Source organism: Macrotis lagotis, chromosome 4 (assembly GCF_037893015.1).
Source record: "Macrotis lagotis isolate mMagLag1 chromosome 4, bilby.v1.9.chrom.fasta, whole genome shotgun sequence".
NCBI lineage: Eukaryota > Metazoa > Chordata > Mammalia > Peramelemorphia > Peramelidae > Macrotis > Macrotis lagotis.
Genome location: NC_133661.1, coordinates 173,796,160 through 173,811,116, shown reverse-complemented (window position 1 = coordinate 173,811,116; position 14,957 = coordinate 173,796,160). Strand labels below are relative to the sequence as shown.

Sequence of the window (14,957 nt, the reverse complement as noted above, 5' to 3'; positions counted from 1 at the left end):
TTCATTAGTCTCAGCGAGAGCCTCTGACAAGAGCTCGAAGTGAAGAAATGGGAAGGATAGTACCAGGATTGCCTTCAGGCTGGGCCAAGGTAAAAGTCAAAATTACTACAAAGGAAAACAAGAGGGTTACTCAAATATTATTTTATTTTTTGTATTCTTTATAAATTAATGTGTTACTGTTTCCAAACTTAGAAATATTCAGATAGTTAATCCTTTTTTCCCTAATTCAATTATTTTCATATATATATATATATATATATATATATATATATATATATATATATATAATTTCACTATATATAAAATTTCACAACTCTTTTCCCTAATGTTAATTGGACTTCTAATAATGTGACATGAAAGATTCATGGGGATGCATAGACAATTTTGTCATTTGTCATTACAAAAAATTTATGATCTAGAAATCTGAATGGCCTGTGCTAAGTAAGTTTTATTTAGCTAGTTACTGAAGTTCTGCAGTTACCATACTTAGATTATTCAAAGCCAAAAAATGTCTTTAATAATGGAATAGCTTTATATAATGGTAGTTTGGCTTGTTTGACCTTTTTTTTTCTTTCCATCTAAGTTCCTTGACCCAATCACTGGAACCTTTCGTTATTACCATTCACCCACCAACAGTGTTCATATGTATCCACCGGAAATGACTCCTTCATCTGCTCCTACTTCTACCCCTCCAACTCATAAAGCCAAGCCACAGATTCCTATTGAGCGGGATAGGGAACCTTCCAAACTGAAGCGCTCCTACTCCTCCCCAGATATAACTCAAGCCATTCAGGAAGAGGAAAAAAAGAAACCAACAGTAACTCCAGCAGTCAATCGGGAAAACAAGTAAGTCTATCAAATAACAAAAGCTAGGATCATCATTAGATTTTATGGCGGTGATTCCCAAGCCTAATGGGAATCAAAAGTTTTTGTTAAATGTCTCATTTACAATGAAAAGTATGTTAGAGTCAAAAGAATGTTGATCTTAATATTATTGAGCACTGTGATAAAAATTTTTCATACCAGAAATAAAACTGTTATTATTATCATTATCACTATTCTCAATATTAATACAAGAATATATTAGCCTTCAGACTCGTGGTCTTTACAGGCAAACTCTGGCTCCCAGATCACTTTTTGAGAATCACTATCTTACAAAATTTTTATCATTTTTTTTCTACTTTGAGGATCACTTTCTCAGAAAACAGTGCTTTTAAAAAATTGCAATTTATTTTTTATTTATTGCATTATTTCCCAATCATATATAGAAATTTATTGTTTTATTTATTTTATTATATTTTAATATTCATTTTCTCCCTCCTGCCTCCCCTTAAGACAAGCAGTTTGATATTATTTATATGAAGAAATGAAAAATATATTTCCATACTAGCAATGTTGCAAAAAAAAGTCATAAAAGGAATGCTTTAATTTACATTTAAAATTAATCAGTACTGTATAAAAAGTAATAGCAGGTCAGCTAGGTGGCACAGTGGATAGAGCACTGGCCCTGGAGTCAGGAGTACCTGAGTTCAAATCCGGCCTCAGACACTTAGTAATTACCTAGCTGTGTGGCCTTGGGCAAGCCACTTAACCCCATTTGCCTTGCAAAAAAAAAAAAACACCTGAAAAAAAGAAAAGAACTAGTTTTTCTTCAGTGACTCTTTTCAGGCACATATGAGGAGAGCTTTGTGGTTAGTATTTTTCACCCAAATAAAAAAATCTATACTTAAGAAATATTTATTTAACTAAGTGACTTTTTTTTGGTTTCTGTTGGGGATTTTTTGGTGACAAAGCCCAGTTAAATAGTTTGAAATTCTCACTTGGCAAATGAATTTATGAAAATTATAAATTGGTCCTTTTGTGTTACATATTCTGACTTGACTCTGTTAAATTGATAGTGGCAAAAGATTGTGTCATTTGTGAAGGTCACCCCAATTACATATAAAAAAATGTGAAAGAAAAAGTTCAGTAACTAGACCATAATAGTGAAGATTCTCTTCCAAGACTTGTCTTTGTTGCCCTAACCACATAGATATATGTGTCATTTCTTTCTTTTTTTTTATAACTGCCCAAGAGATATTTCCAAGTTTTTCACTGAATTCAACTATTGGGCAGTGGATGTTTTTAAAATTCAACCTTCTTTTTAGGACTAAGGGATTTTGAAGGCAAACTTCTAATGTTAAACATTCTCTCTCTCTCTCTCTCTCTCTCTCTCTCTCTCTCTCTCTCTCTCTCTCTCTCTCTCTCTTCTTTGAGTATATATTGCCTTTCCTAAAAGTCCTCAGAGATTCTTTGACATTAGTAGTCCCAGGTTGTAGTTTAGTTTTTTCTGTTGTGGGGTGGGTAGGGGGTAGTGCCCAGGATGCAACTAGATAATAGAAAAGTCCTGCCATGGGGGACTCTTGCCTTGTAAATGTTTAACTCACTGCTCAGTTGCCAAAGATACTGCCACTTGACTCATTAACAGTGAATTTACATAAGATTTAGCATCACCACTGATTTATATATAGCTTTACAAAATTTCAGTGACTTTATTTTTCCTTCCTAGGCCAGTATGCTACCCCAAAGCTGAAATCTCAAGACTCTCTGCTTCTCAGATTCGTAATCTCAATCCTGTGTTTGGAGGATCAGGACCAGCTCTTACTGGACTTCGTAATTTAGGAAACACTTGCTACATGAATTCAATATTACAGTGCCTATGTAATGCTCCTCATTTGGCTGATTATTTCAATAGAAACTTTTATCAGGATGACATTAATAGGTAATACTAAAACAGCTTCTTTTACTGTCTTTGGTCTGGAATGAAATTATTGTGTTTGTTGTACAATTTGTTTGCTATTCTGTTGGTAAGGCATACTACCACTTTTTATCAATGAAACTGAATTTCATACAGATCTGGATAAGTCACATTAGAGAACATTCTTCTTAAAGAGAAAAAAAGTAGAAATAATCTCAGACTTTTGACAGGTTTAATGATATATTGTGAACTTCATTTTTTCCCTTTTGAAATGTGGAAGATAAATATAGAGGAATACAGAAGAGAGGAAGAGTTTGACCTACACAGATAGTGAGCCTGTCTCTTATTCCTCAGGAAGAAGGGAGGAGACTTGGGGCCTAAGTTAGAGTTAATTATAACATTTGACACACTAAATCTGTGTCAGATTGGGGTTAAAATAAAACTTTTGTTAAAGATCAGCATGGAAAAAATATATTAGGAATTTTTCCCTTTAAATTTTTTTTGTTCTAAAATTCATCCATACTGATGTTGACCACTTGCTTAGATGTTTCAGTACCACCCTATCTATCTTCCTCACATGGAGATTAAGGCAGAATTAGAATTTAGAGTTGAAAGGGACTGCAAGAATTGAAAAGTTTGGTCATCTCATTTTAAAAGTGAGAAAACCAAAGCCCCCAGAAGTAGCCACCCAGAGGCTGTCAGCAGGGAATGGGATTTGAACCCAGGTCCCCTGACTTCAATACCTGCCCCCTCCATTATCCCACAGGGGCCTTTGGTCACCATGTGCCAGACACTGCTAAACTCTGGAGATACAAAAAAGAAGCAAAAGCTCCTGCCCTTAAGGACCTCCCAGTCTGATGGGGGAGACAAGGAAACAAATATGTACAAGCAACCTATATACAAGAGAAAAGGAAATGAGAGGCCAAGCACCAACATCAAGAAGGGTTGGGAAAAGTTTCCTATAGAAGATAGAATTTTAGTTGTGATGTAAAGCCAAGAAAGGCAATAGGTGAAGATGAGGAAGAATAATATTTCAGAAATGGGATGGTAAGAGAAAATGCCAGAGCCAAGAGATGGGAGTGTCTTGGTCATGTCAGCAGGTGTTACTGGATCAGACAGTACATGGCAATGTGTAAAGGTCTCTAATACCTACTGAGTATAATTCGAATTAGTTTACATATCATTCAAAGTCCTCCACTATCTGGAGCTAAACAACCTCTCTGACCTTAATCTCAAGCTATTAGAATATTAGGTTGAAAATTCCATCTCACCCAGCACCTAGTAGTCAGCTAGAGCAGGGCTGTCCAAAATGTGGCCCCCTTTAGGTTTTCTAAATGCTTTGGTAAATGAAGCCAAGCTACCACAGAGCTCTAAAATGGCAAATCAAAAAATATTGTCTATTGTTTCAGTAACTTTTTAAATACTTTAAAAAGTAAGGTTGTGGGTCATCTAGGTGGTGCATTGACCTGGAAGACCTGAGTTCAAATCATGTCTCAGACACTATTTCCTAGCTGTATGACCTTGGGCAAGTCACTTAACCCCATTGCCTTAAATTAAAAAAAAAAAGGTTGGACAGCCTTGAGCTAGAGGATCCATGGATAGAGAGCCACTTCTGGAGTCAAGAAGACCTGAGTACAAATGTGTCCTTAGATACTTATTGGTGTGACTTTGGCAAGTCACTTAACCTCTGTTGTCTCAATTTCCTTATCTGTAAATTGTTCTAATAGTACCTACTTCCCAGGGCTTTTGGTGAGGATCAAATGAGAAAAAATTTGTAAGATGCCTAGTATGGTGACTGGTACATAGTAAATATGCTATTTATACATATAAATTTTTTATTTTAATTATTTATCCTTACATAGTAAATGCTTTAAAAATGTTAACTAAATTTATCTGGAATATTTAAAAGTATGTTAATAATTTTGATATTTAAAGTAACATGTTTTATCTTTGCATATTATTTTGTTGCTTATAATAATTTTTATTTTATTTGCAAAGGTCGAATTTATTGGGGCATAAAGGGGAAGTGGCTGAGGAGTTTGGGATAATCATGAAGGCTCTGTGGACAGGACAGTATAGGTATATCAGTCCAAAGGATTTTAAAATTACAATTGGGAAGATCAATGACCAGTTCTCAGGATACAGCCAGCAAGACTCACAAGAGTTGCTTCTGTTCCTAATGGATGGACTCCATGAAGACTTGAATAAAGTAAGGAATTTTATTTTTGAATATTTCAAGGTGCTCATTTGGATCACTTAGTAGTAATCTTTGTATGTTAAATTTGCTATTTCAGTTGTCATAGTGTTGGGTTTACTTTTTATCTGGTAGGAGAGTTGTCTATCCATGTAGCACTGTATCTGTAGGCATTCATGTGGAATGGTTAGAAGACTGTCTACAGAGTCTAAAAGACCTGTGTTCAAGACTTACTTCTGAAACCCTGGAGGTCCCTTAATCTCTCATTGCCCTATTAAATCCCTAAGACTGTAAGTTCCAGAACAGTGAACTGAAAATGCATTGGTAGGACTTTTTAAGGAATTCCCTATACCAATGATATTGCAAGTTAGAGGAAAAATCAATTTGTGTAGAGGAATATTTTAAAATCCAAATGCAGAAATTTTTACCCCAAAATCTTGATCATAATTGACTTTAGGGGTTTTTTTGTGTTTTTTTTTTTTTTTTTTTTTTTTGCAAGGCAATGGGGTTAAGTGGCTTGCCCAAGGCCACAGCGCTAGGTAATTATTAAGTGTCTAAGGTCGGATTTGAACTCAGGTACTCCTGACTCCAGAGCCAGTGCTCTATCCACTGCACCACCTAGCTGCCCCCATAATTGACTTTAAATTGAATATTTTTATCTCCTACCTCCTTTATTTTTTTCCTAAAAGCAATTATACTCTTTGCCTGCAAAATTACTTGAGTTCAGTTTTGTTTTTCTGACTTTATATAACCTTGTATTGTGTTACAATATTTATGTCCTTTATACTATATATAGATTTTTTTCCCCCATTATATATTTTGTTTTCCAGTTACATACAGTGGTGGTTTCTACCAATCATCTTCTTTGCAGGGTTTTGAGTTTTAGTTTTTTTCTCTTACCCTCCCTCCCTTTTCCCCTCCCTACTCCATACCCCAACAGAAGGCAATATAAATTTGTATGTTGTGACTTTAGCATGAAGCTTGTCGGTTCCACACAAAGAGGATCTCCTTCACTATTACCATCATCAGTATCTTTTTAAAAAAAAACAACTTTCACTAATTTCTGCAACAGATAAATCCAGTTGCTTGATAAAAGAACTCTTTTCACCAGACATTTTAGATTCAACAGGAAAAATCTTTGCTAAAGCTATTACTTAAATATACTTTTTTTTTTTAGGTTTTTTTGCAATGGAGTTAAGTGGCTTGCCCAAGGCTACACAGCTAGGCAATTATTAAGTGTCTGAGACTGGATTTGAACCCAGGTCCTCCTGACTCCAGGGCCGGTGCTTTATCCACTGCGCCACCTAGCCACCCCCTAAATATACTTTTTAAATAATATAAACAGGCCATAGGATTATAAAATTGAAGGGATCCTTAGAGAACTTGTCCAGTCCCCTCATTTCAAACACTGAAGGATTAGCTTCTCACTAAGTTTTCCATAGCTAATCATCCAGTGTCAGCCTCTTCTGTCACTTGAGAAATATTAGCAAGAATCTTTGAGAACTCCTGGTCAATGTGTTCAGTAGGATTTATAAATATTAAGTCTATGTATTTAGGTAATAGGTATTCTTAGGTTAATGAGCATTCATTTCATTTCTAGGCTGATAACCGAAAGAGATATAAAGAAGAAAATAATGATCATCTTGATGATTTCAAAGCAGCTGAACATGCCTGGCAGAAGCACAAACAACTCAATGAGTCAATTATCGTTGCACTTTTTCAGGGCCAGTTCAAATCCACAGTACAGTGCCTCACCTGTCACAAAAAATCTAGGACATTTGAGGCTTTTATGTATTTGTCATTACCACTAGCATCTACAAGTAAATGTACATTACAGGTAAGCTTCAGATTAAAAGATGTTTTATTATCTAAAATGCTTCTTTTATATATTTGTCTCATTAATTTCTGAAAAAACTGCTTAAATCTGCCAAAATGTTATGGTTTTTTATGAATATGTGTGTATGTGTTCACACACACACACACACATATACCATCTATACATACAATTTTGATTGTAAAATCCACAGTGATTTTACATTCAGTAATTTTGAGGCAGAAGTAGCACACTCTGATATCTGATTTGTGACCTAGTTAGCCAAAATGGAGGGAATTTTTTAATGATGTTTATTATCTTAAGTCTTTGAGGTGACTTTTTTTCTTCTAGGATTGCCTTAGATTATTTTCCAAAGAGGAAAAACTCACAGATAACAACAGATTTTACTGTAGTCATTGCAAAACTAGAAGGGACTCAATGAAAAAAATAGAAATCTGGAAGTTGCCACCTGTTCTTCTAGTACATCTGAAACGGTAAGAAAACGAGAGCAAGTTTATCCTTGAAATCAGCCAGAGATACAGATTGAACATTGATAAGTTTTTGTTTTATTGGGAAGATAGTGTGACCAGAAGAGTAAAAATGCTTCTCCTGTGATGACTTGAGGCAGCCAGATGGTAAAGTGGTTAGAGCACCAGGCCTGTGGTTAGGAAGACCTGTGTTCAGATCCAACTTTAGAACATTTACTAGGTCTATAATCTTGGGCAAGTCATTTAACCTATGTTTGCTTTAGTTGTTTGAATTGCAAAATGAGGATGATTGTAGTACCTACCAAAAAGGGTGGTTGAGAGGATCAAATGAAATATTTGTAAAATGTTTAGCAGGTACCTGACAAAAAAGTTCTGTGTAAATGTTTATTAGTATTATTTTTACTTGAAATATTCTCTGTGTTCACAGTTGTGCAAATTAATGGGGCAATATAAAATAGTTGTTTACTTATCTAATAAACTTTACAACTTTTTTCTATCTTCAAAAAGCTTATGTGCAGTACATATGTCCTTTTTCTACAATCACTTGTTTTACATGGTTTGGCAATGAGTTTTCAAGATTTTAACATATTTTAAATTTTCATCATAAAAATAATACATCTATGATATATTTTCTTCTTAAATGATCAGACCATTTTTCCAAGTCTAACCTTGAATCTAGAATATAAATTTTTTTAGGTATATAGCATCTACTTTATTCTTTTTTTAAAAGTTTATTTATTGGGGCCGGCTAGGTGGTGCAGTAGATAAAGCACCGGCCCTGGAGTCAAGAGTACCTGGGTTCAAATCTGGTCTCAGATACTTAATAATTACCTAGCTGTGTGGCCTTGGGCAAACCACTTAAACCCATTTACCTTGCAAAAACCTTAAAAAAAAGTTTATTTTTAATTTTACATTGTTTCCCCTAATCTTGCTTCCCTCCCCCCACCCCTCACACAGAAATAGTCTGTTAGTCTTTACATTGTTTCCATGCTATAAACTGAATGTGTTGAGAAATCACATCCTTAAGGAAAAATAAACTAAAATATGATAGCAAAATTACATAATAAGATTTTTTTTTTTAATTAAAGGTAATAGTCTTTGGTCTTTATTCAAACTCCCCAATTCTTTCTCTGGATACAGATGGTATTCTCCATCTCAGATACCTCAAAATAGTCCCTTATGTAAGATGAGCAAGTCCATTGATTGATCATCACCCCCAATGTTGCTGTTATGGTGATCAATGTTCTTCTGGTTCTCTTCATCTCGCTCAACATTAGCTCATGCAAATCCTTCTTCCCTGAATTCCCATCCCTCCTGGTTTCTAATAGAACAATAGTGTTCCATGATGTACATATATTACAATTTGTTTGGCCATTCCCCAGTTGATGGACATTTACTCAATTTCCAGTTCTTTACCCCCACAAAAAGATCTATGTATATTTTTGTACAAGTGATGTTTTTATCCTTTTTCATGATCTCTTCTGGGTATGGACCCCATAGTGGTATTGCTGGATCAAAGAAGTATGAACATAGAATGTAAATTAAAAAAAAAATTCCAGTTACATGTAAAAATTTTTAATATTTGCTTTTTAAAAAATTTTTAGTTTCAAATTCTCTCCCTACTTTCCTTCCCTCCTCACCTCAATGAGAAGGCAAACAATTTGATATAGGTTACAAATGTAGTTAAGCAAAAAAAAAAATTGCCTAACAGTTATGTTGTAAAAAGAAAAGACAGGAAAAGAAAGTTTAAAAAGTAATCTTCATTGTGCATTCAGACTTCCACCAATTTTTTCTATGAAGACAAATATTTTTCATTGTGAATTCTTGGAAATTATCTTAGATCATTCTATTTCTGAAATAGCCAAATTATTTATAATTGATCATTGTGCAATACTACTATTACTGTGTACAATATTCTCCTGATTTTGTCCACTTCATGTTTATTTACCATGAATCTATTTTTTTTTATTTTTTTATGACATGGAGCCTGGTACAGCTTCATAATAAAGTATTCCATTTCTGTTGGGAGATTATTATTTTTGCTTCTTGTTATCTGTATCCATCTATCATCTAAATCTATTATCTGTCTATGTTTATTAATTCATCACTACTCTTAATGGGGGACACTGAACGTTAAAAAATCCCTGGGGTGGGGTTACAATTTAATTAAGAATCCCAGATTTTAGAAACTCAGACTTTGTCGATAAATGAAGTCTTAATGGAAACAAAAAGTTTCCACCTGATTGGGGTGGCATTCATCTTAGATGTCTGAAGCTAACAGTCCTCCTGAGTTCAGGGGGCTATATCAGTTGAGTATATGCACCAAGTTTGATATTTAAATGGTAAGTAGTCCCAAGAACAGAGCCCAGTGGACTATCTAAGAAGGGATGAATTGACCCAGTTTGGAAACAAAACCTCCTGTGCCAGTCGTAGATTAAGAATTGTGAATAATTCCTTACACTTTCAGCCTCTGAGAAATAGAACCAGTCTTATTTTTAAAAATGAGTTTCATAAGTAAAAATTACTTTTCCAATCTTCAGCATTCCAAGCTTTGGATTATCTTATGACAAACTTTTTCCTTCACAGTATTGGGGAGGAGTTGCTTTCTTTTATCGATATTTACTTTTTCACTTTATGGAATTTTTTCAACATTCATCTACTTGCTAATTTATAAATTACACATTTTTTCTACCACCTCCCCTTCTAACCCCTCTTCCCTTAGCAGTGAAGAATCTGGTAAAGGTTGTATGAGTACTTTTGTGTTTAACATATTTTCATGTTAGTCATTTTGTGTTTGAGGAATTAGACCTAAGAGAAAAGAAAGAAAACCACTTCTTAGCATGTTTAGCAAATTTCCCCTCTCCCCTTAACCAGTCTGTTTTTCCAAGTTCAGGAAGCCTCTGCTGAACTGTAGACTAATCATTAACATCAATAGTCAGTCTTTGACATTGTTTTTTTGTTTTTACCTTTATCCTTTGATGTGACCAGTACCATTTCATTGTGGCCTTGAATAAACCTTAAAACACTTGACTTCCTCACACCAGTAATCCCTGCAGTATCTGTAAGAATTGACATGTGTTTTTAAAGAGCTACCGCTTTTTACGTTTCCTTGAAATCATATATATTCCTAGAAACTACAGAATTAAAAACACCTATAGAAGAGAGTAATGAACCACTTGTGTATGGCATAAAATTCAGCCATCACTTGACAGAGAACAAAAGGTGGTGAAATTCACTCAGTCTTGTTTTATTTGGTCAGATGTTCAGTGTTGGCACAAATGTACATGTGTGAACAATGTTTTCACAAAATGAAATCCTATCAGAATTATTGTTTGGCCTCTGACTCCCACACCATAGTGTTTTGTTCCATAAAGAATACTTTAGGGGGCAGCTAGGTGGCACAGTGGATAAAGCACCGGCCCTGAAGTCAGGAGTACCTGGGTTCAAATCTGGTCTCAGACACTTAATAATTACCTAGCTGTGTGGCCTTGGGCAAGCCACTTAACCCCATTGTCTTGCAAAAAAAAAAAAGAATACTTTATAGATGCTGAATAAACAGCCCTTATTATAAGAAAAGAATTTTGGGGAACGTCTACTATTTTTTGTTTATCTGAAAAATTTACAGTATTTGAACTTGCCTGAATGGCTTGCTCTCTTGAGTTCCCAGCATTTATAGTATGCTTTGCAAGACAGTTTGCCTGAGGAGGAGTCATTGAGTAAAGTGAACAAGAGGAAGACTTATTTAAAGTTATCTGGCCTTACTTCTTCTGCCGATAGTTTTGAACACTGTTATCCTGCAGAAGGAAGCTTCAATAATAGGCAGTAGGCAGCCCTTCAGTTCCAAGAGATCAGAGTTTCATAATATTGTCCCTTTCTGTTCTTGCAGTGGCTGAAAATATAGGAAATGTAATTTTCAAAATGATCTATAGATCTTTGCAATATGACTAAGTCCGGCTTGTAATAGAATTCAGTTTAGATAGATATTAAGTGCTTGTTGCATGCAGGGTACTGAATATTAGGAAAAAGAGTTAATTAGGCTATGACAAAGACCATAATAAGATGCATGTATAGATAATTATGATATGGAAAGTTTATAGAAAGACTTAAAGCAGTGTTTCTATGAACTTTAGGTACTCTGTTTAATTATATTAACATTATGTTCCACAGTTTTTCCTATGATGGAAGATGGAAGCAAAAGCTACAAACATCTGTAGATTTTCCATTAGAAAATCTTGATTTATCACAATATGTTATTGGTCCAAAGAATAATTTGAAGAGATACAATCTGTTTTCAGTTTCAGTAAGTACCTCATTAAGTTTAAATTTAGACCTTTGATATAAAACAAAACCAAAAAACTTTGTTTTTAATGGTGGTGGCCAGAAGCATTCATTCTTACCTCTGTGAGAAAACTCTTTTAAGACTTTTAACTGAATTTTCCTAACTGGTTTCATGTCTATTTGATTATAGAATCATTATGGCGGACTGGATGGAGGACACTACACTGCCTACTGTAAAAATGCTGCAAGACAACGATGGTTTAAATTTGATGATCATGAAGTATCGGATATCTCAGTGTCCTCTGTGAGATCCTCAGCAGCATACATCCTCTTTTACACATCATTGGAACAACGAGTAACAGACGTAGCCACATAAGAAGAGTATGTAGAAAGCTAGCTCTTTTTTAAGGCACTGCAGCACAACTCTAGAAATGCATAGTAAGAAGCAGAGTAGTTATACACAACAATTTAAGAGACATAAGAGTGAGAGCTGTGTTACTGAAACTAAATATTTCAGGTCAGTGCTACTACTTTATCAGGAAGCTGACAACATCTAATAAATATTACAGTAAGCATCCTTTATAGATTCTACTTATTTCAAAAACAACTTTTTTAGTCTACTCCCAAATTAAATTATAACTCATTATTTGCAGTTCATTTAAGCATTCTTATCCTGGCCTAAACCTCATTGTATACTTTATTTTTCTTTTCACTGTTATGGCCTTTTCACATTTCTAACCCTCAGCTTGATTCTACTGTGAATACTCTAGAATGATGTAAAGCAGGTAGGAATGTATGTGTATATATTTATTGCATACTTGCACATCAGACCTATGTATATAATTTAAAAAAAAATCCTTTCGTGAAGCCTAGAACTCAGAGGATTGCTTTTTCTTTGCCTGTTCTAAATAACTAAAATGCTTTTTAGAAACACAACAAAGCAAAGCTATTTTTATGTTGGCTTTGGGATGTATTTGTGCACTTAAACTTTATTCTAAAAAAGAAATGAAACTTTTCTTTAATTTTTTAATATATAAATTTCATGTACACCTGCATTAAAATCCCAATGAGGAAATTATTTTAAATCCCAAAATGCTGTTAAGTGTTCTGTCTTGATTGAAGTTTTCTGTTGTCTGATGTAACACAGAAGAACCATAAACGCCAACTTCAATTTATGTTTTATCCTACTGCCTTCACTCAACTAATAGGTTGTTTAAACCAGAGGTGTCAAATATGCACCCCACAACTCCTGAGTACAGCCTGAACCAGAGCTAAATGTAATTGGGAAATATTTAACAAAATAAATGAAAATACAATAGCACATAGATAGTACATTTTAAAACTAAAATCACCATGCCACCTGCAGGGATCCTTATGTACCTTTTGAGTTTGACACTGTAATAGCCGGTCTTAACTGAAAAAAGCAATGAATAAAACAGTTATTTGTCTCTAAGTCAGTAGACAAAGTCAAGTATATTAACTTAGAATTAAGACCTTTTTCTAGAATGTTTCAGAAGTGAAATGTGAAAAAAACTAAAGGATGAGCATTGCATCATAAAGTACATTGTAATCAAGTTTTACAAGTGAGGCAGCTTCATATGCAGCTTAGTGCACTGGACCAAAGTTGAAATCCTACCTCAAAACCTTAATAGCCAAGTGACTCTGGACAAATCACTTCATTTCTCTCAGACTCACTTTCCTGGAATGATCCACAAAAATGGTAATAATAATAATAATAACAACAACATCTCACCTGGTTTATTTTAAAGAATCAAGGAAAATAATATATATGTAAAATGCCCTGCTAATCTTAAAGCATGATTTATAAATGTGATCAGAGGATCATTATGGATAGAGTGACTTATTCATCAGGGGAATTATTTTCTCTGGAAATAAAGTCAGTGAATATCATTCAGTCACGAATCATTTATTAAGTACCTATTAAAAGCCAGGCTCTGCACTAAGCTCTAGAAATAAAAGCATGATACAAGGCATCTCAAAAATCTTAATCCGGGGCAGTGGATAGAGCACCAGCCCTGGAGTCAGGAGTACCTGAATTCAAATTTGACCTCAGACACTTAAGAATTACCTAGCTGTGTGATCTTGGGCAAGTCACTTAACCCCATTGCCTTGCAAACCCCCTCCCCCAATCTTAGTGTAGTTTTTAGCCTTATTAGTTTATAACTGCATTAAAATCTTTAGGATATATTGTATCATCCCTGCTTACAAGAAACTTGCATTCTCTTAATGAGACAAATACGCAAACAGCTTTGAACATACAGGATATGCTCCAGCACAGATGAGAAGTAATCTCAGAAGAAGATGACTTTTATACAGGGTTGAGCTGAGAGGACAAGACTGGAAGGTGAGAACAGGAAGAGTCTCTTGGAGAAGGCAGGATTTAAGCTGAATATCCCAAAGAAATTAAGAGGTTAAGGAGAGGTGTGGAGACATTCCAGACAGGTAAAAAGACATGGAGTCTGGAGATGGCATCTCATGTATGAGTATTAGATAAAAGTCTAGTGCTTTGCATCAGAGTATGTTGAACTGCATTAGTCCAGATGTGATATGAGATCCTGCATCATCCCAGTGAATGTGTGAGTAGAGAGAAGGGGATGTGTATAATGGATGTTGTAAAGGTAGGAAAAAACAGCACTTGACGATACATTGGATATGTGAGATGAATGGGATGCTAAGGTTGCAAAGTTGGGTGACTAGGAAAATGGTAGTGCCCTTTGACAATGATAGGCAAGTCAGGAAGAGTGGAATGTTTTGGAGGAAAGGCAATGATGAATGACTACAAGAAAAACAGGTACATTAATGTACTATTGGTGGAGGTATGAATTTGTTCAACCATTCTGGAAAGCAATTTGGAAAGTACATACCCTTTTACCCAGAAATATCATTACTAGGTTAATGCCCCACAGAGACGCAACAGAAAAAGTATATATACAAAAAAAATTTGGGGGGGTGGCAAAGGATTGTACACTAAAGGGAATAACCTATCTATTGAGTGGCTAAACGTTATAAAATGTAAATTTTTTGCAATATAATTGTACTGTAATGAAGGGAATGGTTTCAGAAAATCTGGGAAGACTTGTATGAACAAATACAAAGGGTAATATTGTAAAGATAAATCAGCTGTAAAGGAATTAGTTACCCTGATCACCCACAACAACCCCACAACAACTCCACAGCAATTTCAGGGTACTCCAGATGAAACATGGTCTTCTTTTCCAGAGAGAGAACTGGTGGACCCAGAATGTAGACCAAAGTCTTTTTTTTTTGACATGGTTAACACATAAATTTGTTTTGCATGACTGTATTTATAATGGGTTTTGATTTTCTTAATTCAGTAGATGAGGGAAAGGGAGGAGAGAAAAAAGAATTCAGAAATAAAAATAAAATTGAATTTTTAAACAAAGTATAAATATAATGAGTTCACCT

The 14,957-nt window shown here is 34.7% G+C and overlaps 1 protein-coding gene across 2 annotated transcripts in view; it reads left to right on the top strand.

The window, feature by feature from the left end:
- USP8 (ubiquitin specific peptidase 8) overlaps positions 1-13,421 on the top strand; it is a 73,533-nt gene extending 60,112 nt beyond the window's left edge. For both annotated transcript variants that reach the window (XM_074234689.1, XM_074234688.1), the window contains exons 13-20: positions 9-89; positions 584-846; positions 2,549-2,761; positions 4,736-4,946; positions 6,532-6,768; positions 7,096-7,238; positions 11,400-11,532; positions 11,701-13,421. In XM_074234689.1, coding sequence (XP_074090790.1) covers positions 9-89; positions 584-846; positions 2,549-2,761; positions 4,736-4,946; positions 6,532-6,768; positions 7,096-7,238; positions 11,400-11,532; positions 11,701-11,886 — 1,467 coding nt within the window. In that variant the 3' untranslated portion in view covers positions 11,887-13,421. The remainder of the gene's footprint in view (positions 1-8; positions 90-583; positions 847-2,548; positions 2,762-4,735; positions 4,947-6,531; positions 6,769-7,095; positions 7,239-11,399; positions 11,533-11,700) is intronic.
- The last annotated feature ends 1,536 nt before the right edge of the window (positions 13,422-14,957 follow it).